The sequence below is a fragment of the Anser anser genome (assembly GCF_964211835.1).
Source record: "Anser anser genome assembly, chromosome: 7".
In the NCBI taxonomy this organism is placed as follows: Eukaryota; Metazoa; Chordata; class Aves; order Anseriformes; family Anatidae; genus Anser; species Anser anser.
Window position 1 is genome coordinate 26,811,655 of NC_139727.1, and position 24,022 is coordinate 26,835,676.

At 62.3% G+C, this 24,022-nt stretch overlaps 2 protein-coding genes across 8 annotated transcripts in view; both read left to right on the top strand.

Annotated features, from left to right (window-relative positions):
• HPSE2 (heparanase 2 (inactive)) overlaps positions 1-19,216 on the top strand; it is a gene marked incomplete at its 5' end in the record, with an annotated part of 110,022 nt that extends 90,806 nt beyond the window's left edge. For all 6 annotated transcript variants that reach the window (XM_083843461.1, XM_083843458.1, XM_083843459.1 and 3 more), the window contains 6 exons: positions 5,411-5,504; positions 7,767-7,873; positions 8,347-8,461; positions 17,075-17,220; positions 18,036-18,182; positions 18,259-19,216. In XM_083843461.1, the coding sequence (XP_083699587.1) occupies positions 5,411-5,504; positions 7,767-7,873; positions 8,347-8,461; positions 17,075-17,220; positions 18,036-18,182; positions 18,259-18,424 (775 nt within the window). In that variant the 3' untranslated portion in view covers positions 18,425-19,216. The remainder of the gene's footprint in view (positions 1-5,410; positions 5,505-7,766; positions 7,874-8,346; positions 8,462-17,074; positions 17,221-18,035; positions 18,183-18,258) is intronic.
• A 178-nt stretch (positions 19,217-19,394) lies between these two features.
• On the top strand, positions 19,395-23,897 carry HPS1 (HPS1 biogenesis of lysosomal organelles complex 3 subunit 1). Of its 2 annotated transcripts, none has more exons than XM_083843443.1 (18): positions 19,395-19,601; positions 19,725-19,862; positions 19,931-20,073; positions 20,291-20,399; positions 20,615-20,775; positions 20,858-20,960; positions 21,048-21,152; positions 21,272-21,341; positions 21,451-21,518; positions 21,826-21,993; positions 22,064-22,240; positions 22,312-22,379; positions 22,478-22,600; positions 22,686-22,750; positions 22,907-23,052; positions 23,148-23,261; positions 23,370-23,452; positions 23,698-23,897. In XM_083843443.1, the coding sequence occupies exons 1-18, from the start codon at positions 19,497-19,499 to the stop codon at positions 23,858-23,860; spliced, it is 2,109 nt and encodes a 702-aa protein (XP_083699569.1). In that variant the 5' UTR covers positions 19,395-19,496; the 3' UTR covers positions 23,861-23,897. The 2 variants fall into 2 exon arrangements, with proteins under 2 accessions (XP_083699569.1, XP_083699570.1); XM_083843444.1 differs by having other exon boundaries at positions 22,318-22,379.
• The last annotated feature ends 125 nt before the right edge of the window (positions 23,898-24,022 follow it).

Genomic DNA, 24,022 nt, shown 5'->3' on the forward strand with positions numbered 1-24,022 from the left:
GCAGAGCTCCAAGTTCGGCTAATTTAACGGGCAAATCCCCTTAGTGCAGCACACAAATCCCCGTTACTCATGGGGAAGGTAAATGTTCGCATCTTCAAAGCCCGTGGACATCTGTCCCTTTAGATCTTTGGAGAACACCATGTTACCTCCCGAGGTGGAAAGTCACCCACGTTGTATGGCAAAGCAGGGGTGCCAAGCACACGGATATGCATGGGATGCTGCTTAAAGTGCTTTAATTGGGCTGGGTTTGGATGACAGCTCTTCTGGCCTCGATAGGTGGAATATGCAGGCAGAGATGCTCCCGAGGCGGCAGCGGTGGCAGGACCCGTGCCCCGTTTTGGGGAGATGCTCAGGGACGGGGCCACCCGTGTCGGCAGAGGTGTCCCGGTTTGGTGACAGCCGGGTGTGATGCTGACGGCCAGGTCGGTCCCGCTCGCGTCCCCGGCAGGCCCTAATTCCGAGCAGACTCTCCCCGTAGCGGCAGGCAACAAAGTAGATCCGGAAATTCCTGAGCTTTGGGAAGTGGGCTTTAATGTAATTAGCTGCAACAGAAGAAGAGGTCAGATAATAGGGGCAAAGGTTTCTCTTTAAAATGAAAGGGGAGGTAAATGAAACCAGCTGCCCAGGAGCCAGTGCACTGCCTTCATTAAATACGGTTCGGTGCTTGTGGTGCCACGCAGAAAGCTGTGGATCCTTCCAGAAAAGCGTTGCGGAGGTGGCAGGAGGCTCAGGGGTGGCAGGGCAGGGCCGTGCCGCCAGCCCCTCTCCGGCAGCACCCTCAGAGCCCACCCCAGCACCGGGGCACCTCCAGCTCAGCCCTGCGCCGTTGGGCTCCCTGCGGTGCTTTTTGGTGGGCTGCCGCCTTGCCTTTGCATCTCGGCTCCCAGGCTGTGGCTGCAGCCAGGGTTTGGGGCCGGGCACGGGGCGCTGGCACAGGTCGTGGCTCACCCCATGGCTGGGTCCTGCCCGCGCTGCCGTGTCCGCCTCCGGGGAGATACAGCGGGGCCTCCCCCAGCACAGTGCGCCGAGCACCTACTGGGTTTCTGTTGTGTATCTGAACATAGTTTTTTTTTTTCCAGCAGTGGGGTACCCCTTGCTCTGCAATGGGCTCAGCTCTGTACAGCACACTGATCCCTGGGACACCCGAGGAGGCTGCACGTGGCCCTTCCTCAGAGACGTGTCTCATCCAGACTTTATTTGCTCCATCCCTCTTTTCCTTGGCTGGCCTTTATATTCCTGCGGATAGCCCGTCTGCAGGGATGGAGCATCCAACCAGGGACACACTGAGCCAGCTCTGAGTGCAGTCACACTACCTAGCGCTTCCCGTACCAGGAGGAACAGCATGCTCTGTGCCCATGTGTCCTTCAGGGCCTGCACCGGTGCCGTGTTATACCCAGAACCCACCCATCAGCCTGGGCTGGAGCTGCTCTGCTTGTCCCTGAGCCTCCAGAGACCCCGTGCTGCTCTGGGGGGACCTGACCGTGCATCTCCTTTAGCCTTGGACCTCAGCAGGGAGGCTGCAGCCCTGGCACTGCCTCTGCCCATGCCTGTGCACGGTGCTGCTGCTGCTGCTGCCGCCGCCCGGGGACGTGCTCGGCAGCGCCGGGGCTCTGCAGCTGCTGCTGGCGGTTTCGGAGGCTGGAGAGTTGCGGCTGCTTGGGGTTTTTTATTTTGTTTTGTTTTGTTTTAAGTCAAGTGCACTGAGTCATTGTGAATATCAGAAAAGCTGCAGCCTTTGCTCCTGGGAATCATCCACGCCTAACGATCGCTTCTTCTGCTTTAAAGATCTGTCGCTTGTTTGCGTTCTGTGCAGATTTCTGTGCTGCCCTAACTGACAGCTGAGGTTCTCAAAAGGAAACGCACTAACGTGCCACGAAGCCTACAGCCGCAGGTCACCTCCCTGTCCCTCGGCAGCCTGGTACCAAAGCAGTGCAGATATCCACACCTTCTCTTCTCGCAGGGCTTGTGCAACTGGTGCTATTTCCCCTCCTAACCCGTTTGGAGGCGTTGAAAGAACTTGCTGGTGTCCGAAAACTTGCAAGGCAGATCTGCAAGAGGTCTCTGGCAACCTCAGAGAAATCTTGGGATTGTCTCCAGGCTCCATTTAAAAACCCAAAGCCACGGTGCTGCCCTCCTTGCTGCCCTGAGGGGCGAGCTGTTAGCAAGGAGATTTCCTGAGACCAAAGCAGGTTGATTTCTGCTTTTCGTCCCCGTGCCAACCCCAATTTCTCTGGCTGGTTAATGCAGGTGTGAAAAAACTGTGATGGTGGCTCTGCCCCAGGGCTGCTCCTGGTTAAAGCCGAGATCTTGTCCCCAGTAGGCAGCAGAGCTGTAGGTGAGAGCACACCTTGCTGGAGGAGGAGCCGACCAGGGGGTGCCGGCTTGCCTTTGGCTTCTGAGGGTATCTTCTGGGCTCTGAGATTGCATTGGTTTTACAAGCTGAGCCCACGGGCTGAGGTCTCGCTAACTCCATCCGCTCCCACTTCACACAACCTCCCTTTTACGGCCCTGCAGCCAGTTTTCAGCCCAGGTGATGGTGGTTTTTTTTTTTTGTCCACAGCAGTCCAAAAAATCGTTTCTGTTCAGTTCTTAAGTGCTGTAGTAAAATCCAAACATCTGCCATCCCCAGAGTCCGCTGCTTTGTAATTTTGTCTTAAAAAGTGATCTCTGTAAGCCCCCTGGCTGCCTGCTGCTCAGACCCGCTGTCCTCTCGGCAGTCAGCAGCTCGGTGAGCGATGGCAAGCGCTTCCCAAGCCCCCCACCCGGAGATAATCTCTGCCCTTGCAGTCAGCACAGATGTGCCAAAATGCCTCTTCCTAATTCCCCCCCGATACAAGGCTTTGGGGGCTGGCTGGCACGGTCCTGACTTTTGCTGCGGGACACAGCTGGAACCACGCACCTGGGAGAGGATTTGCAGAGCAGACCCTTGGTGTTTAGGGCATCCGCAAGCTGAGCTGTAATTCTTTCCTGTTCTGGGCCAGCCAGTGCTGGCTGCTCCCTCCCTGCAGCCCTGCACAGCTCCAAGCTTACCCCATTACCTGATCACTGGGTCAGAGCAGTGAGAAGCAAAAATCCTCTCTGAGCATTTGTGCATGTTGCACGTGTGCCGTGTGCTCGGGCTGAGGCTGATTTAGGCTGTGGCATCCTTTGGGGTGCTCCTGCCCTCACATGCCTTCCTGCACCCACGTGGAGAGGGGTTTGCTGACAGCGTCCCAGCAAGGAGACGTCGCTCTTGCCTCTTGTCTCTGCTGGACCTGGTCCTAGAGAAAGAGCAGCATTCAGCACCAGGCTGTTCACGAGGGCCTCGCTGCGGATGAGATGCTTGTCACATGGAAATCACCTTGTAGAGGAGCAGGCACCTCCTGAAAGGGGAATCTGCCTTTCTTCAGGCCCCAGGAAACCAAAGCCAGCATGCAGTACCTATCCACCTGTCTGCAGCAGCATCACCCACAAGATACGTGTTACCAAAAAGCCCTGCTGCACTCTTCTGTGTCCATCTCCACGCTCTGAGCCCTGAGGAAACCTCTTTCCCTGCCATTTTTCCAGCTCCAGTGCCAAGGGTGGTAGGGCAGCCCATGGCAAACCCCACTGCTGCACCCCAGCGTGCCCTGAAAACACGCATAGGGCCAGGTACAGGTGCTGTAAGGTTCGTGCTCTGTCACCTCCTTGCTGAGGTGCCCACGGGTGCTGTGCAGGGGGCCAAGGGCCCACATAACTCAAGTTAACACCAGCCCCCCCATAGCCACCATCATCCCCCTGCTCCTGCATCACCCGGCACGGCTCCGACGTGCGCCGGGGCTCACTGCTGCACACTGCGGATCCGGGAGGAGGAGGTTCACAGAGCCGCTCTTGCAAAAACTATTTATCAGCCAAATGGCTGTCCCTGGGGTATGTCAGTGCACGCTGCAGCAGGCATCCTGGTGTCACCAGGAGCCCCTGAGACATCTGCAAGGGGTGCCACTGCTCCTCGCGTGGCGGCAGAGTTGCCAGCCCCGGACACTCATACAGGAGGAGCCTCCAAATGTGGGATGTTTGCACCCCAGGGCAGACTGCTTCACCTTATGTCCCGGAGCCAGGAGCCAGCACTGAGGCGTTTCAAAGCCTTCCTCCCACACTTGGAGACAGCTGATTCAGATTATGACTGGCAGCACTAGAGCCGTGTTTTATGTAAGCAAGCACATGGAGAGCAGGAGCCAGCCCGCTGGATGGGAAGCGCTCTGTGCCATTTCCAGGCCAGCAGGGATCCCTGCAGGAGCAGGACTTCCCCGCAGCCTCCCCGGTGGGGGATGCAGGGCAGGACGCTGCCTTTCTGCAGACGGGCGCACGGCTGGGGGCTGTGCTGGGCTGGAGAACGAGGAAAGTACTGGGAGCAGGGTTTGCACTGGTGCCCCAGCTTACAAGCCTGGGGACCCCAATGTCACTAGTCCTTGCTCAGAAAAAACAGCAAGGGCTTAGCCAGGAGGGTGCTGGTGCTCAGAGCAGAAGGGAGCGCAGTCTCGTGGTCTCCAGGAGCAATGTCAGTGCCCCCATCTCCTCCCAGGGTGTCCAGCACTGCCTTTTTCCAGTGTGTCTGAGAGGGTGTTTCGCTGTTAGGCATTCTTCTCCTTGGTGTCTGTGTAGTGACCTCCTAAGGGGCCCTTCATTTAAGCCATTAGATGTGTGACATCCTTTTGACATCCCATAAAAGCAATCTTCCTGGTAACAGCGAGGCTGGCCCCCTTGTGCACGTGCCTTTGGAAGCAGAGGGCAGGGTGCACGTCCTTCAGCATCCCTGGGTGCTGCCAGTGCTCTTCTGGGTGCTGCCAGTGCTCTCCTGGGTGCTGCCAGTGCTCTTCTGGGTGCTGCCAGTGCTCTCCTGGGTGCTGCCAGTGCTCTCCTGGGTGTAGCTGCTGCTGGGGGAGTAGGGGACAGAGCGCCGAGCCTGCAGAGGGGAGCCTAGGAGCTCCTAGGTGCAGGCTGCTCTGCTCCTGCGTTTAGCACCCCTGTGCCCCAGGGTACCCCTTAACGCCCAAGCCCCCCCTGGTCATGCAGCCCAGGTGCTGCTATCACAGGCACTGTGTCTGAGAGTCCCCGTCTGTGGGGTCTCAGTGCAGAAGGTGCTGTGAAGCCATCGGTGGAGTTTTGCTCCTGGCCCTTTGCATTCTGCTCCCAGCATCGCTCTTTCACCAGCAATAGTTAAGCAAAACTTCCCGTGGTTTCTGCAGCGTGCAATGCTCTGTATGCAGGGTGCAACGACATCACGTCGCACTCCAGAGACCAGAAGTATCCTCTAGACACAGGCACAGCCAAAGGGTGCAGGCAGGGGCTGTACTGGAGGGAAAAAGCCTTCTTGGCGCAGGGACAGAGGATGTGGGCTGGGGCAGAGCTCCTGCCAGTGGTCTGATTTCTCGCCTTCTTTTTTTCCTTCCAGTTACTACATTGATGGTCGAGTGGCCAAAGTGACCGACTTCCTGAAAACGCGCCTGCTAGACACGCTGTCCGACCAGATCAGGAAAATCCAGAAAGTGCGTGAGTGCAAAGGCTCTGCAAGGCGGGAGGGCACGTGCCCACGGTGCTGCAGCTCAGCACCCCAGCCTGGCACCGCTCGGGGCCCCGTGGGGCTGGCACAGCACCCAGGTGCTCGTGGGGAAGGATGGGGGCAGCCGACAGGAGTGCCCAGGGATGGGAGGGGAGAAGGGGCAGCACCAGTGCTGGCCCCGAACGGGATGTGTGGGGCATCAGGAGGGAAGGTGCCCCAGGATGAGTGCTGGACACGTGGGCAGGCGCTGCTGTGCAAAGCCTTTCTAAAGCAGCTGACTCTCTGGAGTCTTCCACCCAAAAAGGGAGCAACATATAGAGTGAGTGTCCTCCAAACCATCCTCCCCAGGAAGAGGAGAGGACCAGGAGGAACCAAATCAGCCAGATCATGACCACAGCCTTGCCTGCAGGGCAGTGGCTCAGGAGAGGACTCGTCCTGAACCCTGCTCTCTGCCCGTGCTTAAAGCACTGCTTGCGGCGCTGTGACTGCTGCAATTCCAGGGCGATGTTCGCTAGCAGAGAATCACGGTCACTATGAACAACTGTTTTTTTCCCCCAATGATCGTGTTTTGACTGTGTTATAAAACCCAGCTGTTGCTGTGTCGCAGCCCGCAGCCCTGGCTAGCGCAGCGCGCAGCGAGCCTTCCCGTCCCCGCCGGCCAGGGATGGCTCCGGCTGCAGCCCCTGTGCAGGGGACGGGGGCTTCGAGGGGTCCCTGCCTTGTCCGCTGTGGGCACCGGGGCTGTGGCCTGGCTGGCACAGCTGCCAGTCCTGTAGCTAATGAGGAGCGCGTATTAATTGGGGAGGTGTTTAAGGACTAGGGGACATGTCCGTCCGCTTGTCTTGTCTAGGTTTTCATCCCATACCAGTCACCACGCTGCTGTAATTCCTGCAGGGAGAGACCATAGGATGAGTAAACAACTCGAAGAGGCCCCGGGAAAGGGGATGTGATGGTCGGCACAGCAAAACTGGGGGAGAGGAGCTGCTTGCCGAGCCCTCCAGCACAAGCTGGGAATCATCCCGGCATGCGGGCGATCCCCCCGTGGCGGGGAGCACGGGATGGGCATGGGGCCGAGCACGGGGCATCACCCCACCCTGCTCCCGCCCGGAACCGGTGGCACGTATCCCATCTCAGCTTTGGGCCACCGAGGGGAAGGGCAGGGGACAGCCAGGGCACGCTCATGGGCAGCAGGGCGGTGACAGCCTGGCAGGACAGGGCACAAGCCCTGGGGGTCCCTGGTCCCCATCCAGCCCCAACCCGCAGCAGCGAGGACCTGCCCTCCGTCGGGTCTGGGAGAGGGGAGGGCTCTCTCGGGAATGCCAGTGTGGCTGAGCGAAAGCACAGCGCTGGGTGCTAATAGCCTCCAGCTTGGCTTTGAGTCCGTGCATCCTGCCGGGGCTGATTAGAGCAGCTGGGCTTGTCCACTTCCCTGTTTTATTGCTTCCTCTCCGACTGGGGAAGGTGGCGGGCTTAGATAATTACAGGCAGGATGCCAACACCTCTGGGGCTTCAGTCAGGGATGTCGACTCTCGCAGGCTGTGAGTGGGAGGCAGCCCAGAGCTGGCGTATTTAACAGCTTTGAGGGATCCCAGTCCATCCAGCACATTCCAGCGCTCCTCACTAATGGGGCAGGATCCGTCAGGCTGCGCGGCGCGCTCCTCGGGCCGCGGGGCTTGCAGACATCTGGCTGTGGGAGCCCGTGGCCGGGCCCGGAGAAGCGGGGTCACTGGAGAGGAGAGGGTTTGTCGCGTGGTGCTGCAGGTTGCTCGGGCTGGGAGAGGGCAGCTCCTGCCACCGGAGCCGTGCCGTTGTGCCCGGCATCTCGCAGGTGTCTGTGCTGCTGTCTGGAGCTCTGAGGGGTGGCAGTGTGCTCTGCCATGGACATCACAGCTGTGCTAGGGACCCCGCAGGTGGTGAAGCGGCTCCTGCTCAGCCATGGTGCTGCCATGCTTGGGGACAGCCACTCTGGTTCCCACCATGCCTTCAAAAGGGGCTCCAGCACGTGCCCGTGCTTCTTGAGCCCTTGGTGTTTTTGTGCTTGGCTGTGGGTGCCTTGTCCCATGCTGCAGAGACGCCAGGGTGTGGGTGCTGCCACACTGGCAGCCATGTCCCCTTCCATCACACGCTGCCAGCATGAAGGCACACTGTCCCCACCTTGGACACAGCTGTCCCATGCTGGAGACAGCAAACCGTGCCCTCCCCGGGGCACAGGAGTGAGGTCTCGTGCTTGCCTTTGCCTCTTGCACAGGTCGTGAACACCTACACGCCGGGCAAGAAGATCTGGCTGGAAGGCATTGGCGCTACCTCGGCCGGAGGCATGAACAACCTCTCCGACTCCTACGCGGCCGGGTTCCTGTGAGTACCGCCAGCTCCCCAGCACCAGGGTGCTGCCGTCCGTGTGGGCTCTGTGGCTGCTGCAGCTGGGGGGTGAGCCCTGCGCCCAGAGCCCCCCTGCCCGCTGCTTCGGTGCCCCAGCAGCAGCCTGGGTGCTGCTCTTTTCTCCATAGCATGCCCTATGACCCGTCTGCCCTGCTGCTCTGTGGGTGAGGGGGCTGCTGGGGACCCCACAACAGCACCCCCACTGTGCCCACCGGGTGTGGAAGGGAAGGGGAGGCTGTGACCCGAGCACCCCAAATCCGAGGCTTGCACCCCGTGGCCTTGCCACCCTCAGCCAGCTCAGGAGCACCCGTGCCCTCTTTCTGCTCTGCAGCCCCATGTCCTTGCATGCATTCACTCCCTCCTTTGCTCCCCGGGCATTTGCATCTCTCCAGAGCACAGGGTGCAGGCTGTAGTCTGGAAACCATTTTCCCCACTCCCCCCGGCTGCAGGTGGCTGAACACGCTGGGCTTGCTGGCCAGCCAGGGCATCGACGTGGTGGTGCGGCACTCCTTCCTCGACCACGGCCACAACCACCTGGTGGACCAGAACTTCAACCCCCTGCCGGTAGGTCTGCCCGGGGGCGCTCGCAGAGATGCGCCCTTCTCCTTGATGTTTTTTTTGGGGGAGGGGGGATCTGGTTTTTCTCTTCCCTGCGCACAGAAGGATGTGCTGCCTTTGTCCCCGACCCCTCTCGCAGACGCCTGGCTTCACCACAGAAAGATCCAGGGCACAGCTGAGGATCCACCTCTGCTTGTGGCCTGTTTGAACTCGGCTCGCAAATGAATTTTTCCAGATCCGTTGCGTTCAGCGTTAATAGGAGGCATTAGTTAACGTCAAACGCAGCATGTTGGAGGCAGATGGGGGAGCGTTGCCGCTGTGCCTGAAACTTCATCCAGTGCCCAGGGCTCGGGAGCGTGGCAGGGAGGATGGTGCCACAGTGAGGATGGGGGACATGGGGCAGGGCACAATGGGGACGGGCTGGGGGACAGCCCCAGGCAGGTGCGCATGGCAGGATCGGTCCCAGCCCCGTTGCTGGTCTGCGGACAGCAGGGCTGGAGCCTCGGCACCCACTGCAGGGCTCTGAAACTGAGCTGAAGGGCACGCATGGCTTCACACGGGGCTGCAGTGCCCTGCAGCATCCCTCAGTCTTCAAAAACTCCTGGGCAGCTGGGGCTTCCCATGCAGAGGGTGCTAATAAAGAAAGCATATGCAAAACCCTTTTAAAAGTAGCAGGTTTCCTTTTCATCTGTTTTTGTTTTCTTTTTTTTTTTTTCCCTTTGGTCTAGTAAATCCCCCACCTTGTAAGTGGAGAAGCTGGCAGGGCGGCTGGGTGCTCTGCACGCCCCAGGAAGGAATTTATGGGGTTGCTGCAGGGCAGCGCCAGGGGAGGAGTTCAGGGAATAAACCCCGGGCTGGTAAAGACAATGAAAGTATTCAGAGTAGATCGTGCTGTTGTTTTAAAGATAGTTTTCCCAATAAATTAGACACCCTTCACAGCCTCTTCCTCGCTCCCCCACATGCAGATCCTCTTCCCACCTCGCAGCACCATGGTGCTGTACAAGTGCCAGTGTTGCTCCCCAGGCCCCTTCCCATGCTTCAGAAGAGCCACAGGCAGGTGCAAATTGGTGCAGGGCTTCAAAGCTGCAGACATGAAAAAAAAGCCCAGCGAGACCAGACCGTGACCTGCACCGCGGCGCGGCGGCTGCAATTTTCCCGTGGGAGCTATCAGCGGGATGAAAGCGGCTGGATGTACCTGTGCGGGGTCGCCGGGCCCTGAAACCCAATCTGGATGTACCTGTGCGGGGTCGCCAGGCTCTGAAACCCAATCTGCCCGTCAGCGGCCGGGACAAAGGCTTTTCCACTGCCGGGCTGGGCGCGAGTCAGCCGGCCGCTGAGAGAAGGGCAGCGGTGCTTCGGGCTGCAGGTCACCCGGGGTGCCCATCCACCCTCTCCTTTGAGGCACTGCCATTAATGTGCTGGGCCAGCTTCCTTCCAGGGGCAGAGCTGAGGAAATGGGCTTCTCTTGGGACTGTTGGGGTACTAAACAGGAGAAACAGGCTGGCACGAGGTGCCTGGACTGGGCACGGATGCAATCAGCCTGGGGAGTATGGATGCTTCTGCTGACCTTAATGCGGCTGATCTCAAGTGCTTTAATGCCTTGTTATTTCTGAGGGAATTTGTTCAGGTATTGGAGAGCTTTTTCTTCTCGAGCGACTGGGGCAGCCAGCTGTAAAATAATCAGGGCTTGACTGCGTGGCACGTGCTTGAGAAGCCCTTCACACAGAGCCTCTGTCCTGTATGTAAGGCTGTCTGCACGCACCTAAACCCATCCACACGTGTGTGGGAGCGGGGAGTGGAGGAAACGAGGGCAGAAGCCCACTGATATTCACCCTTCACAGGGCAGTGAGTTTGAAAAGCCCGTCTGGCATTTGGTGGCTGTATGCTCATTTTAGGCACGCCGTGTGTGTAATGCATCCCCCTGTCTAATACCATTCTGAAACAGTCCAGAATGATGCAAAACATTTATTTCATTGCAAAGCCCCCCCAGGTAGGTCTGAGCTGTCTCTTCAGGTTGTTAGAGCATGTTATACACCCTTTTAGATGCTCCTCCATGTAGCACTCCCCTCTTTATTACCCATCCTTAGTGCTGATTCCTGTTCCCTTAATGCGCAGGGAGAAGTGCTGTGAGGTTATAGTTATGTGTGGAGAAACTTGGCCATGTTTCTAGGCAGGGCCAGAGCGATTCCAGCCCCAGGGAAAGGCCAAAGCTGAAATCCCGACTTGCATCTCCTGATAATGTGGCTCCTCTCAGACCTTCTCCCAAGGGCTGTAGATGCTGAGACACTTGGTTCTCCTGCCACAGGTAGATGCTAGAACTTCCTTTCTGTCTGTAAGTTTAATGAACAGCATACGGAGGCGTGCGAAAGGCCCCAGGGATGGCGGGGCGAGGCGATGGCAGAGGCTGCCTGCTCAGCTGTGGTAGCAGCAGACAGGGTGATGCTGCGTGGGAATTGATGGCGTCCTTGGGAGAGCAGCGCAGCGGTGCGCAGTGCTCTGCCTGGCGGGTCCGGGATGCTGCGGGTGATTTTTCACCTCCTCTGCTTAGCCCCCAGGCACTGGGGAACTCGATGGGAAAGTTACGGTCAGTCCTGGAGGGTGGAGGCCCCTGGAGGCCTCCGGGCTTGTACCGGGTCCGGCATCGAGGTGGCAGAGCCAGTGCCAGTGCTGGGAGCAGGGCTGCCGGCCGTGCTCCCTGCCTGCAGCACGTACACATCCCCGGTGCGCTCGTTAGCTGAGCTGCCTTGGCCAGCGGCGCGGCTCGGTGCAGCTGGAGGTCCCGGCCTCCCCCCGGCCGGAGCCTCTCCTGCCTCGTGCAGCACAGAAGGGAGCCCCCGGCCAGGGCTGTGGGGGACGCATCCTCTCCCCCAGCGCCCAGCTTGGCCCCGCTGCCCCATGGCCGCGTGCACCCACCCCGGGGCGAAGAGGAGACCCAGCATCTGGGTCTGCAGAGAGCTCTTTCCTGCAAACGCTCCTGCTCCCACCCCTGGCCCAGCCAGCTGGCTGCGGGGCCGTGGGGCTCAGCCACACCACGGCACTGACCCGTCTGCACGCTCAGCACTGAGCCACCCCGCTGCCGGGGTCCAGGACCCTCGGCTCGGGGCCGCCCGAATGGGGCCGCGTGGCGCTGGGCGCTGCAGAGGCAGAGGGGAAGGCAGCGTCCCAAGGCAGGGAGTGACGGAGGGTGGGGAGAGGGAGCTGGTCCAATGGAGCTCGCACACAGATGGAAGCTGTTCCTCGGGGCCATAAATCTGCAGCGCGGGTGTCTGGCACCCCCATCTGCCCCGCACACTGGAGCACGGGCTCTCGCGCGAGCGACGCCTGCAGACCGGGAAGGGACGGGAGAGGCGAAGGCGCGCAGAGGTGCCTCGTGTGGGACGTGGGCTCTGGCCGCGGGAGGGAGGGATGAAACCCCAGGCAGGTTGAGTGCGAGCAAGGGAAAGGGCTCTCCCAGCACAGCTCCAGCCAGAGAACGGTCCTCTGATGGGCAGAGGGGAAATGGTGCCCTGCAGACATCTCCAGCGAGCTCCCAAAGCTGCAGGTGGGAGCTGCCCAGTGCAGGTCCGAGGGGCTGAGCACCCCTCTGCTGCCTTCTCCTTCAGCCCTGTGCCATGTGCCAAGGACTGCGGCATCCCCTGCTCATCCCCGCCCTCGCTGCACTCAGTCTTCCAGGACCTCTGAGCCCGCTGAGGCTCCTTTTATCTGCAAACAAGGAGACAGATTTAAAGCGCTTACTCTCTGCTCGCTGTCACATTGGGTTAAGGGCCCTTTCCCTCTTCGTGCGCCATAAAAAAAAGCCTCTGAAGTGCGTATGCTTGGACTCTCAAACGCTTCAAAGCCGCGCTGCTGCTTGCGGCTCGGCCCCCAGACGCTGGGGCTGTGGGACACGTGCAGCGAGGAGCCCCGCTGTGCGCAGGCTGTGCACCCAGCCACCCCGTGCCACCCACCAGTGGGGACAGCAAGGCACCCCCCAGGGCCGTGCACACTTGCCAGCAGGGCAGAGGGAAGTAGCGTGATGGTGAAGAGCAGCAGAAGAATGGAAAACAGCAAAAAAAAAAATTGCATTTGGTTCCCAACACATCTGATCCTGCAGCTCTGCTCCCTTCCTGCTGCCTCCATGGCCTGGACCCTGTTAGGGAGAGGTGATGACAAAGAGGGGTCTGGCTGCTCCTCCAGCTGCTCTGCTGGCCGGGAGAGAACCCGCCCTGCTAGGAGACAGCACGAGAAGGGCAGTGTTGACCAAGGGCTGCTTCAGCCACAGCACCCACGCGGTGCCCGGGCAGCCTCTCCCTTCTGTGCCACTGGTGCTCAGCGGTGATTCCCAGGGCTGCCACATTCCCAGCCTGGATTTTGCCTTAACGTCAGCGTGTGGCCTTTTCCTTTCCCTAACCACCAGGAGACATTCAGCCCGCAGGGGTGGACAGGAGCCAGCCCGAAAGAAGCCCCCATAAGCACACAGGGGGGGCTTCGCGGCCGCAGCAGCGACTCTCCTGCCCCATGGAGATGCTCCTGCCCTGGCCGGGGCAGCTGGTGCCCAGCTGCTCCCCTCCGCTCCTCAGCAGAAAGGCGCTGGGCAAGAAGCACCGTCCAAGAAGCACGCCAAGGTCATGTGTAATGTTAAAAGCCGCAACGGTCCAGCCGTGCTGGAGCAGCGACCAGCCGCGTCTTGAACAGGATGCAAGGACCTCCGCAGGGAGAGAGCTCTGGATGCTGAAGATCCTTTAATCTAGTGGAAAAAGAAAGAACGAGAACCACTGGTTGGAAGCCGAAGCCAGACAAATTCAAGCTGAAACTAAGGGTTGTTAACAGCGCGGATGTTTAGCTGCTGGAACAGGCTCCATGGGAAGTGGCGGCTTCTCCATCCTGCCAAGCTGCCCGAACCACGGTCACTGCTTTCCTGGAAGGTGCTTTTGCCAAAAACAAGCCATCAGGCTCAGCAGAGGGATAAAAGGGCGAGCTCCTCTGTCCTGTGAGGTGCGGGAAGCCAGATCCCTTATCTCCGTAAGGCTGCTTGGGCTGTAAGAATGCAGATCGCGGTGCAGGAATGGAGCAGGACATTGAAACCTGAGCATGCCTGAGGGACAGAGGAAGAGCTTGGGTGGGTTCAGAAGAGGAAAGAAGCAAGGGGAAAAGGAGAAGCCAGCAAGTGCTGCTGGTGACGTGGGGCAGGCTGGGCACCGCGGGGTCGGCAGTGTCCATCCCAGATGTCCAGCTGCTTCTGCCGCTTGCAGAGAGGCTGCAGGTCTGGGACTCAAGTTTTTAGGCTATGGCAACCTCATCTCACGTGTGCAGAGTGCACAGCTGGACACACTCGGACAGGCTGTAAAGCTGCTTTGCTGCCTGCAGGAGAGAGCACAGGGATATGCTCCTGCACCCCATGTAGCGGCCCTGGAGGCAGGAGGATCTGGTTAGCAGGTCTGTCTGAAGGGCTGGCTAATCAGCCGCTTTTCCAAAAGATTAAGCTTCTAAAAGCTCCTGCAATGAATTAAAACGTGCAAAGAGATAAAGCGGGACCCTCTGGGCTTTCCCTGTCTGGTGGAAAGCTCTCGGGCCTCCGCTGGCCCCGTGGCACTCAGAAGATGTGGCTGGCCCAAGCCCCACAAATCAACCCGCGTGAGACAACGGCCCTTCCTGCCCGTAAATCAGCCGTCCCGGCCAGGAGACCTCCTGATGTGCAGGGCGGCTTTGTTCAGGTGCTCCTCGCCTGCAGCTCCAGGGAGGGCTGTAGCAGCAGCACTGCTTAATGGGTCTGCAAAGTAATTAAAGCAAGAAAGCTCCCTCGGTTCCCCGGGGACTAATAGCGGACCAGATTCCTTTCTGCTATTCCTCCTCTAACGTTACAGCTGTATAAATGGCTCACAGCAGGAGCCCTCGGCAACTCCAAAACCCCAGTCCTCCCTGTGGTGGGGCTGGCTGGAGCCAAGCACTTCTCCGGACATTGCCACCCCATGCGGGGCTGCCTGCACCAGGCTCCGGTGGCTCACTGCAAGGTGGCAGCACTGCTAGAGCATGTGGCAGGGAAAAAAGCCACCCTGGTGGCAGCCAAGATGGGCTTCAAGACCAGCTTCTTCCCAAGTTGGTAACCATTTGAACAGGAGCGAAGACGATCCGTGGCCGCAGGTGCCCAGCAGCCCCGACGGGATTTTGACTGGGGCTCGCTCGTGTAAGCGGTCGGAGCAGCCCCAGAGCAGCTGGGGAAGTGCCCGCGCCCAGTGGTTTTGTTTTCGTCATGCTAGGTGCGTGTGCAATTCATCATCCAAATACTCGGTGTCACCAGCTCCTGGTAATTTATTGCAAGGAACATGATTTTGGCCCCTGCTGCAAGCGGGCTTGCGATGACGCGAAAAGCTGCAGCTGTCTTCAGCGCTTCCCTGCAGCAAGCTGAACAGCTCGAGCTCCTCCGGGTCTGCAGAGAAAGGCTCCTCTTCCAGCCCCTGGGTCATTTTTCTGGCCCTCCTTTGAACTCTCTTTGGTATTTCCACATCCTTCTCGAAACACAGGTTTCAGAGCAAGGTATCACTGCTCTCCCTCTCCTCTTGCAGATGCTGGAGGGACACATCAGTCCCCGCACCGCCCTGAGCATCCCTGCCAGGGCAGTTGGCAGCTGTGGCACCAAGGGACACAGGGCACCAAAGGGACACAGCTAAGCCACAGCTTTCAGGGGAGCATTTGACCCCACAGGCAATGGCTGTACCGAAATACTTCCCACTGCCTTGAAGACATCCCACGCTGTGCAGGACAGCTCGCCCTGCACTGCTGCTCACCGCCTTACTGTCTTGTGGCATCTGCACGTGCTCCTCGGCTGCACCTGGAACTTCAAGGGTGGCCACCAAGTGCTCAGGGAGACCCTCTGAGTCCCTGGCCGTAGCCTCCGTCGCCCCCATAATTCGTAGGCAAATGCAGCATCTCGGTGGTGGGAATGTGCAGAGGAGGCGAGAAACCCCACAGAGCTGCTAGGGAGAATTAAGAGCCTGAGCTAACAGGTAGCTCGGGGCGCTGAACTCATTTATTTTCAACTCACAACCGTGGGGCTAAACACCGCGATCTGTGTTCACCTTTGGCCTCGCCATAAACCCGGGTAATTACTCATCTGTAACGACGCCTGCTAACCAGCACAGCTCCCCGGGGAGCCCTCAGTGCGCCAGGCACTGCTTATCCTGCCAGCAGCACGCCCGAGCAGGGTGAGCAGCTTCCCTTGATGGGTAAAGGCTGGCAGGCACCAAACGAAGCACGTGGGCACGTCCCCAGGCTGCAAGGAAGCACGGGGACAGCAGGACGTGCATCGGTGACAGCACACGTCTGTGGCATGGAGCAGCTTGAGAGCTTTGGCCTCGTGGGCTGGGCATCCTCAGGGTGCACAAGTGATGTGCTCACCTCTGCCCGCACCCTCGCCTCTCCTCTGGGGCCCTGGGTTTGCAGAGGAAGCACTGACGAGGCTGGTGTGGCACAAAGCCCCGTGGTTTTGGCCGGGAGCAGTGAGAGGAGGGCAGGAGGAGGCTTTTCCTCCAGCCCTGTGGCTGAAGCTGAGCCAGCAAGGGGAAGTGGGTTTGGACGTCCCTGTGCTGGGACAGGAGGCACTGCTGGAACAGAGCAGCCTGCGCCAGCAGGTGGCTGTCCTCCGGGGCTGCACCCACAGGCAGCACCCAGGGAAGAAGCGTGGCCCCGCTCGCACGCTACGCAGCAGAGGCTCCGTGTCCCCAGAGTCACCTGCAGTGCCTGGAGCAGTGGCAGGGACAGAGCCCCAGCGACCGCCGCCTGAGACTGCCCCTTCCCTTTCCACAACCCTGCTTCATTTACCGCACACCTCCCAGCTTCTGCAGCGGATGAGTGGGGGGCCCTGCAGACGGCGGCCGCCGTCACTGCACAGCCTCGCCTCCCTCCCCGGGGCTTGGGGCCCATCCTGTGTGCTGAGCGAGGCCGTGCCCTGTGGGAAAAAATAGTATGTGGTGACGTAATTAAAGGCTGCATCATTAACGCATGTGTGCAGGGGCTCAACGTTTCCTATTTCTTGAGAGCTTTGGCTTCCCCGCGCTATGGTCATGGGTGCTTAACTCCATGGGAGGACTTAAAGGAGGAGAAATTCCTCTGGGAAATGGAGTACCCTGAGCAGTCCCCAAAGTCAGCGTGCCATCAGCGTAGCTGGAGAGCATGGGAGAGCTCCGGTGGGCTCCAGCCCCGTGCAGAGAGTGGGGTGGAAGGGGACCCGCGTGCTCAGTGAAGGCACAGGCTTCACAGACATCATGGTCCCACGTGTGTGGCAATGTGGGTCTGCAGCTGGGCTACAAGCGGGTCCATGGGAACGTGAGGTGGCACCCGTGCTGCTCCCCTCCGAGCCCCACAGCCCAGCCAAAGCTGAGCTCCTTCAGAGGACAGCGGTGTCTCTTGGTGTGGGCAAAGCAATGTATTCCTTCCTTAACCTCCTTCTTGGAAACAGCTATGCCATTTTGGCTTGATCTGTGCAAAAAAAAAAAATTAAAAAAAAAATAAAAACCTCACCCCAAAGGCAGACATCAGGCATGGAACATTTTCACCCAAACAGCCCCAAACTCTGCCAGGCTGCAAGCTGGGAAAGCAGCCTCTCCTGGGCTGGTGCTGCTGACTGTCCCCTCTGCCCCGCAGGACTACTGGCTGTCCCTGCTCTACAAGCGGCTCATCGGTCCCAAGGTCCTGGCCATCCACGTGGCCGGGCTCCAGAGGAAACCCCGGCCGGGCAGGGTGATCCGCGACAAGCTCCGCATTTACGCCCACTGCACCAGCTACCACAAGTAAGCCGGGATGGGGCGAGGGAGCCTGGGGGCTGCGGGGGCCGGGGGGAGCCCACGCCTGGGAACGGGGACGGCGGGGGACGGAGCGGTGGCTGCGGGGCAGCCCCGGCAGCAGAGATCAAGGGGGTGGATTTCACGAGGGGCCCCCGGTCGGTCGGTCGGGTTACCCGCCTGGCCGCAGTGCCGGGGAGCCCGGCCTGGTTATTGTTTCGCTGATAAGGTCTTTCAAAGCGCCCCAGCGAGCCGGGGAGGGGGGCGGCCACCTCCTCCGCAGACACAAGTTGCTATTGTGGAGGAGGAGAGGCTGTTTCTTTACACAGTCCAGATGCTTTCAACATGCCTCCAGCTCGGTAGGAAACCTTGTCCAGTAACTGACAGGTGCAAAGTGCTTTATAGCCTTTGTTTGGGGCTGTCTGATTAGGCAGGGACAGAGGATCAGTGTCTGGAGCTGTCAGTTCAGTGCCCGGGGCGGCGGGGACAGACGCCACTCGCGCACAGAGCTCCCGTCCGTTCTCAGCCTCCTCCTTGCAAGGCCCTGGGGGGGCTGCCCCGGGACCACCACCCCTGCTGCGGGCACTGGCACAGCACCGCCTCAAACTGTGCCACCCGTGGCCAAGGAGGGCAGTGGATGGTTGGAAAGGTGTCACAATGGGGAGGTGGCATCTCCCCATGGAGGGGCAGCCAGGGTGGCAGCATCCCATCCGGGTGGCTGCAGAAGGCTGGTTCTTACAGACACCCCCAAGCCCTTTTCTCAGAGGTGACACTCCCAGGGCACGTGCCAGCACACCCCTCAGCTCCCGCTCTCCCCTTCGCAGCCACAACTATGTCCGGGGGTCCATCACCCTTTACATCATCAACCTGCACCGCTCCCGGAAGAAAATCAAGCTGGCGGGGACGCTGCGGGATAAGATCGTCCACCAGTACCTGCTGCAGCCCTACGGCAAAGACGGGCTCCACTCCAAGTAAGTGCCATGCTTAAGGCTGGCTCTGCCACCGCCGCCCCGTCCCCGCCGCCCTGACCCTGTTCTGGCCCCGCAGGTCTGTGCAGCTCAACGGGCAGCCGCTGGCCATGGTGGACGATGGGACCCTCCCCGAGCTAAAGCCTCGTCCGCTGCGGGCCGGCCGCACCCTGGTCATCCCCCCGCTGACCATGAGCTTCTACGTGGTGAAGAACGTGAACGCGCTGGCCTGCCGGTACCGATAGCCCACGGCGCAGAACGGAGCCCGCAGCCCCGCTCCTGCCCCACGCACATCCCCGGGACACGCTGCCTCCTGGGCAGCCCGCACAGCCCCGCCGCGGGGGCACCGCACCGCGCCCTTCGGCCTCGCACCCTTGGACGCCCTCCTCCTCGGCAGCCTCTCCCAAGCCGCGGCCAAAAAAGCTCCGCTCTGCCCGGCCGGAGCCGCTGCGACGGCGAAGTCGGGGGGGGGGGGGGGGGGGGGGCAGCGAGAAGCCCCGGGGCTCCCGGGGAGGGCTGGGGGCCGGGCCCCGCTCCGGCGGCGCCGTGGGCGGCCAGCCCAGCGCGGGCACCCTCCCCGGAGCCTCGCAGCAAGCGCATGGAAGCAGCTCCCTCTGCTGCCGCTCGGCCGCTGCGAGCGCGGCCCGGCCTGGACCAGCGCGGGGATGCTGCGGGGATGCTGCGGGGATGCTGCGGGGATGCTCGGGGGATGCACCGGGGGTGCTCCGGGGGTGCTCCGGGGGTGCTCCGGGGGTGCTCCGGGGGTGCTGCGGGCCGGCCCGGGAGGAGGAGGAGGCGCCCGGCTCTGCCCCGGGCCGTGCGGGCAGGGCTCGGGCCCACGGCTGTAAATGTTGGTAATTAAATTAATGAGGCCCGCAGCGGAGAGCCCGGAGGCAGGGGGTGCGCGCCCCGCGGCGGGGAGCTCCCGGCCCGAGCGGGGATGGGGGAGCGCTGCCCGCCGGTACCGGGGGTGCGGGCTGGAGCAGCCGGGACGCACCGGGACGGGACGAGAGGGGTAATAAAGCTGGGCTGCCCACCGCGCCGGCGTCTTCTGTCCGCGGCGGGGCGGGAGCGGGGCGGCCCGGAGCATCCCGGGGCGGCACCGGGAGCGCCACCGGGTGCGGCACCGGCAGCGGCACGGGCACCGGGAGCGGGGGACAGCCGGGTCCGGCCGTGCAGGCTTACGCCGGGCCACCGGGGGCGCTGCACGCGTGGGCGCGGCGGCCACGGGCGGCGGAGCAGGAAGCGGCGCGGGGCGGGCGGAGCCGCGGGGTCCCGGTGCTCCGGGGTCCCGGTGGCACGGGCCGGGGGGGAGCCATGCGGTGCGTCCTGATCGCCAGCAGCGCCGCCGAGCTGCTCTTCTACTGGGCTGATGCCGCCTTCCTCCGCCGGCTCCGGCCGCCCGCCGCTGCCGCCGTGCAGGTGGGGCTGGACGGGACGGGACGGGACGGGGCGGGACGGGGCGGCCCCGGGGGCAGGGTGCGGAGCTGGGGTGGGGCAGGGAGTGCGGGGGTCCCGGGGTGCTGAGCCGGCCGTGCACCCCAGGGCCCGGCGGTGGAGGACAGCCTGAACACGCTGTTCGCGCCCCTCATCATCTCCTGCACGGCGCTGCTGGAGAAGCTGTCGGACACCTACACCTGCTTCAGGGCCGAGCACGGGCGGCACCTCCACGTCCTGCACATGGTAGGGCTGGGCAGGGGATGCGGGGGGGGCCCGGCCATTCCCGCGTCTGACCCCGCTGCGTGTTGCAGTTTGGGGATTGCTTGTACATAGCGGTCAACGGCGACGGGACGGAGAGCGAGGACGACCTGCGCAGGACGCTCTTCGTGCTGCGGCACCTGGTGGAGGCTCACTGTGGCCTCGTCACGCTCGACTCCCACCTCATCCGCAAGGAGTGAGCGGGGACCGCCGGCCAGGGCGGGCTGGGGCACGGGGGTTCCGGGGGAGCTGCCAAACGGGGCGGTTGGGAGCACGTCCCGTAGCTGAGACCCTCCCATACGGTGGGATTTCCACCTGCTTTCTCTTTGCTGGGCTGCTTTTGGGGTTTGGGGTGCCCACCCACCCGGGGTGGTGACATCCCACGCGTGGCTCATGTTCTGAGGCCATCGCAGGTTGCGGCCGGCCGATTCGGAGCAGCGGGAGCGCGTCTGGAGCCTGCTGCGGGGCCTGCTGGAGACCTACCTCCGCCTGCGAGAGGAGGACCAGAGCTTTGCTGTGGAGGTACCGTGCGTTGGGACCTGCTGGTCACAGCCCGGGGATGCCCCTCAGGCTGGCAGGGTGTGATGCTGCGTGGGGTCCCGGGATCTGGGGAAGAGTTCTTTGTAGGGAGCCCCCCAAGCCATGGGGTACATAGAGGTAGGGAGCAGCCCAGGCCTGCCCTGGGGCTGTGTGGCCGGGTCTGGGGGGGGCTCAGCATCCTCCCTGCCATGCCCCAGGCCGTGGAGCGGCTGATCCACCCCCAGCTGTGCGAGCAGTGCATCGAGTTCCTGGAGAGGCAGGTGGTGCAGTACATCAACGCCAGCCCCGAGCGCGGCGGGGACGAGGTGGGACATGCCTTCCTCCTGGTGCACACCAAGCTGCTGGCCTTCTACTCCAGGTGCGCCCAACCCCGGCCCCACCAACCCTCCCGGGGCGGCCGCTCACCATCCCTCCTGAGCCCTCCGTTCTCTGTTGCGCAGCCGCAACGCCAGCTCCATCCGCCCCGCCGACCTGCTCATCCTCATCCTGCTGGTGCAGGACCTGTACCCCAGCCAGAGCGCCGAGGAGGAGCTCGGCCCCCAGGTGTGGAGGCAGCGGGCTGGGGTGCCCCTGGGGGGGATGACGTTTAGGGGGCCAGGGCTTGATTTTCTTCCTCTCTCGTCTTGGAAGCCTGAAGCAGGGAAGGTGTTGCCTCAAGGACCCAAGAGAAGCGAGAGCATCCCGGTGAGCAGCCCCGGCTCCCGCGGAGGTGCAGAGAAGGAGTCAGACGATCAGGTGAGAGTGGGTGGCTGCCCCAGGGCCTTTGGGAGCTGCAGCGTGGGACGCTGGCGGTGCTGCTCGCACCGGAGTCGTGCCTGCAGGGCACGGCTGATCCAGCCCTTCCTGGCTGGCAGGACACAGATGATCTCTCCACGCCCGAGGTTTACTACACGCCCCAGCCCTCGCCGGGCAGACAAAGCACGGGTGAGTGCCTGGCTGGGAAGGAGCCGTGCGCCGGTCCTGCAGCCCCACAGGGGGTCTGGGGGGGCGTGGGGGACTGGCAGGCAGAGCGGAGCTGCTGCGTTCCCTGCAGGCAGCGAGAGCTGGTCCGAGAGCCCTGAGCCGGCGGCTGCTGGGGATGCAGACTCTGCGGATGTCCAGGTGAGCGCGGGCACTGCACTTGCTCCCAGGTCCGTGCCTCCCCAGCCTGTCGTGGTGCTCTCTGCTGCCTCTGCTCCTCGCCACTTGTCCCTCACAAGCAGCCTCCCCTCTGTGTGCTGCTCTTTCGGGATTCCTGGGCGCTTCCCTCGCTGCTGATGTTTTGCCCCCTCCAGCTTGCTCAGTTCGGCTGTGCCTGGCTGCAGCTCTCAGGACGTTGCTTCTGCCCCCGTGTCCCTCCAGAAGGTTCTGGGTTGGTGCGGGCTGTCTTGTCCCCGCAGGGGGCTGAGCATCTCTCCTCTCTGCCCAGGTGGCAGAGGACCTGCTCCAGACCTTGGAGCCTCTGGTCCCTGAAGCTTCAAACCCCAGGAGGATCTTCCTGGATGCCAACCTGCGGGAAGGCTACTGCCCCTTGCTGCCCCACACCATGCACTGCCTCCCGCTCTGGCCGGGCATCTCCCTCGTGCTCCTGACCAAGGTGAGCTGTAAGGTGAAGGCAGCGGAGCTGGGCTGGGTCCTGCCTGACCCCTCTCCCTCTTCTGCGACAGGGTCCTACGACCCACGTGGCCGTCACCTTGCACCAGCTGCTGGATGGGTTCTTGCTGCTGGAGAAGAAGCTGGAAGAGGGGCAGGAGGTGGGAGCCCCCCGCAGCTTTCCCATCCTGACCGAGCTGCGGCAGCGCATGGACAAGTTTGTGAAGAAGCTGGGCGGGCAGGACATCCAGGTGGGAGCGGGGATGCAAGGACCCCGTCCTGCTGTCCCGCTGGCCAGGCGCTGAGCCCTGTCCCCGTCTAGTTGCAGAACGCCTGGGTGGAGTTCAAGAACAAGATATTCTCCCGCAGCGAGCCTGGGAGCAGCCTGGAGTGAGTACGGGGTGGCGGGGGATGCCTGCAGCCCCCGGGGTTTTCCCTGCTGTGCTGACCACAGGCTAAAAGCGGGTCCCCTTCGTCCCCCGGCCCAGGCTGCTGCAGGCTCTGGGCACGGTGAAGCGGCAGCTCTGCTCCGTGTACCGCCAGCTCTTCCTCAGCTCCGCCAGCCAGAGCCTGTCGCAGGGCCTGCGGGACCGTGCCCAGAAGCTGATGAGGTGAGGGGGGTACCCACACCCCCGGGGGGCTGCCCCACAGGCTGACGGGGGGGTCCCGGCCTCTCACCACACCTCTCCTCGGCAGGGAGAAGCTGCTGGACTGGCGGGACTTCCTGCTGGTGAAGAGCAGGCGCAACATCACCATGGTGTCATATCCCTCCCCGCGGCTCGGGCGGGCCGGGACCCCCGCAGGGAGGGCGGAGGCGGGCATGGGGGCAAGGTGAAGGCAGTCATGGGGGCTTCCCCGGGGCCTGGGGGCTGTCCCAAAAGAGCACCGAGGTTGTTGGATGCCCTTAACCGGCCCCACGTACCTGGAGGACTTTCCTGGCCTGGTGCACTTCATCTACGTCGACCGCACGGCCGGGCAGATGATGGCTCCGTCGCTCAGCGTGGCGGAGACGTCCAGCTCGGAGCTGGGCAAGGGGCCTCTGGCCGAGTTCGTCAAGAGCAAGGTACCGGCAGGATGCGGCCCTGCAGCGCCTGAGCGGGGCCAGCGCTGTGCAGCCGGCTGTTGGTGCTCAGCCTTCGGGTGCCCCTTGTCCCCCAGGTCTGGTCCCTGGTCGCGCTGGCCCGGCGATACCTGCAGAAGGGCTACACGACTCTGGTGCTGCAGGACGGCGACTACTGCTGCTCCTACTTCCTCTGGTTCGAGAACGAGCTGGTATGAGGGATGGGACGGGGCTGAGCCCCTCTCACAGCACCCTTGGGGTCCGGCCCCTCACTCCTCCCCTCCCTGGTACGGTCCTGCCCTCTGCTGTCATCTCCCCAGGGCTACAAGCTGGAGGTGATGGAGGTGCCCGTCCTCCCCGACGACTCCGCTCCCATCGGGATGCTGGCGGGAGACTACTACAGGTCGGCAGTCCCCAGCCCTGCTGCTTGGCACCGGTGTCTGCACTTGCTGGGACGGGGCAGCGGAGGGGCACCCGTGCTGGGAGGGCTGGGGTGCCACGCAGCCCGGGGCTGTGGTCCCGGCCCTGCAGGGATGTCCTTGGCAGGGGCTTTCTAGGGGAAGACGACCCAAAAGGGGGTGATTTTGCAGACCCGTCCCCTGCAGGCTGCGCCGTGCCCTGCAGAACACCCCCGCTTTTCCTCCCCAGGAAGCTGCTGCGCTACTACAGCAAGAACCACCAGGCAGAGGCGGTGAAGTGCTACGAGCTGCTGACCGTGCACCTGGGCATCATCCCCTCCGAGCTGGTGGTCCAGCAGGCCTGCGACTTGGCCCGGCGCCTCTGGGAGCCTTCCCGCATCCCCCTGCTCTGAGCCGCCCCCGGGGCCGGGATTAAAGCGGGTGCGGATGTTTCCTCGTGCTGCTCTTTCAGGGGGTGCACGTGAGCTGGGTGCACGGCCGGCCGTGCCTGGGGGCGGCCACGTGCAGCCTCCCCGTCCTCGGCCAGGGCTGCGCTGCCCGCCTCTCCCCTCCCC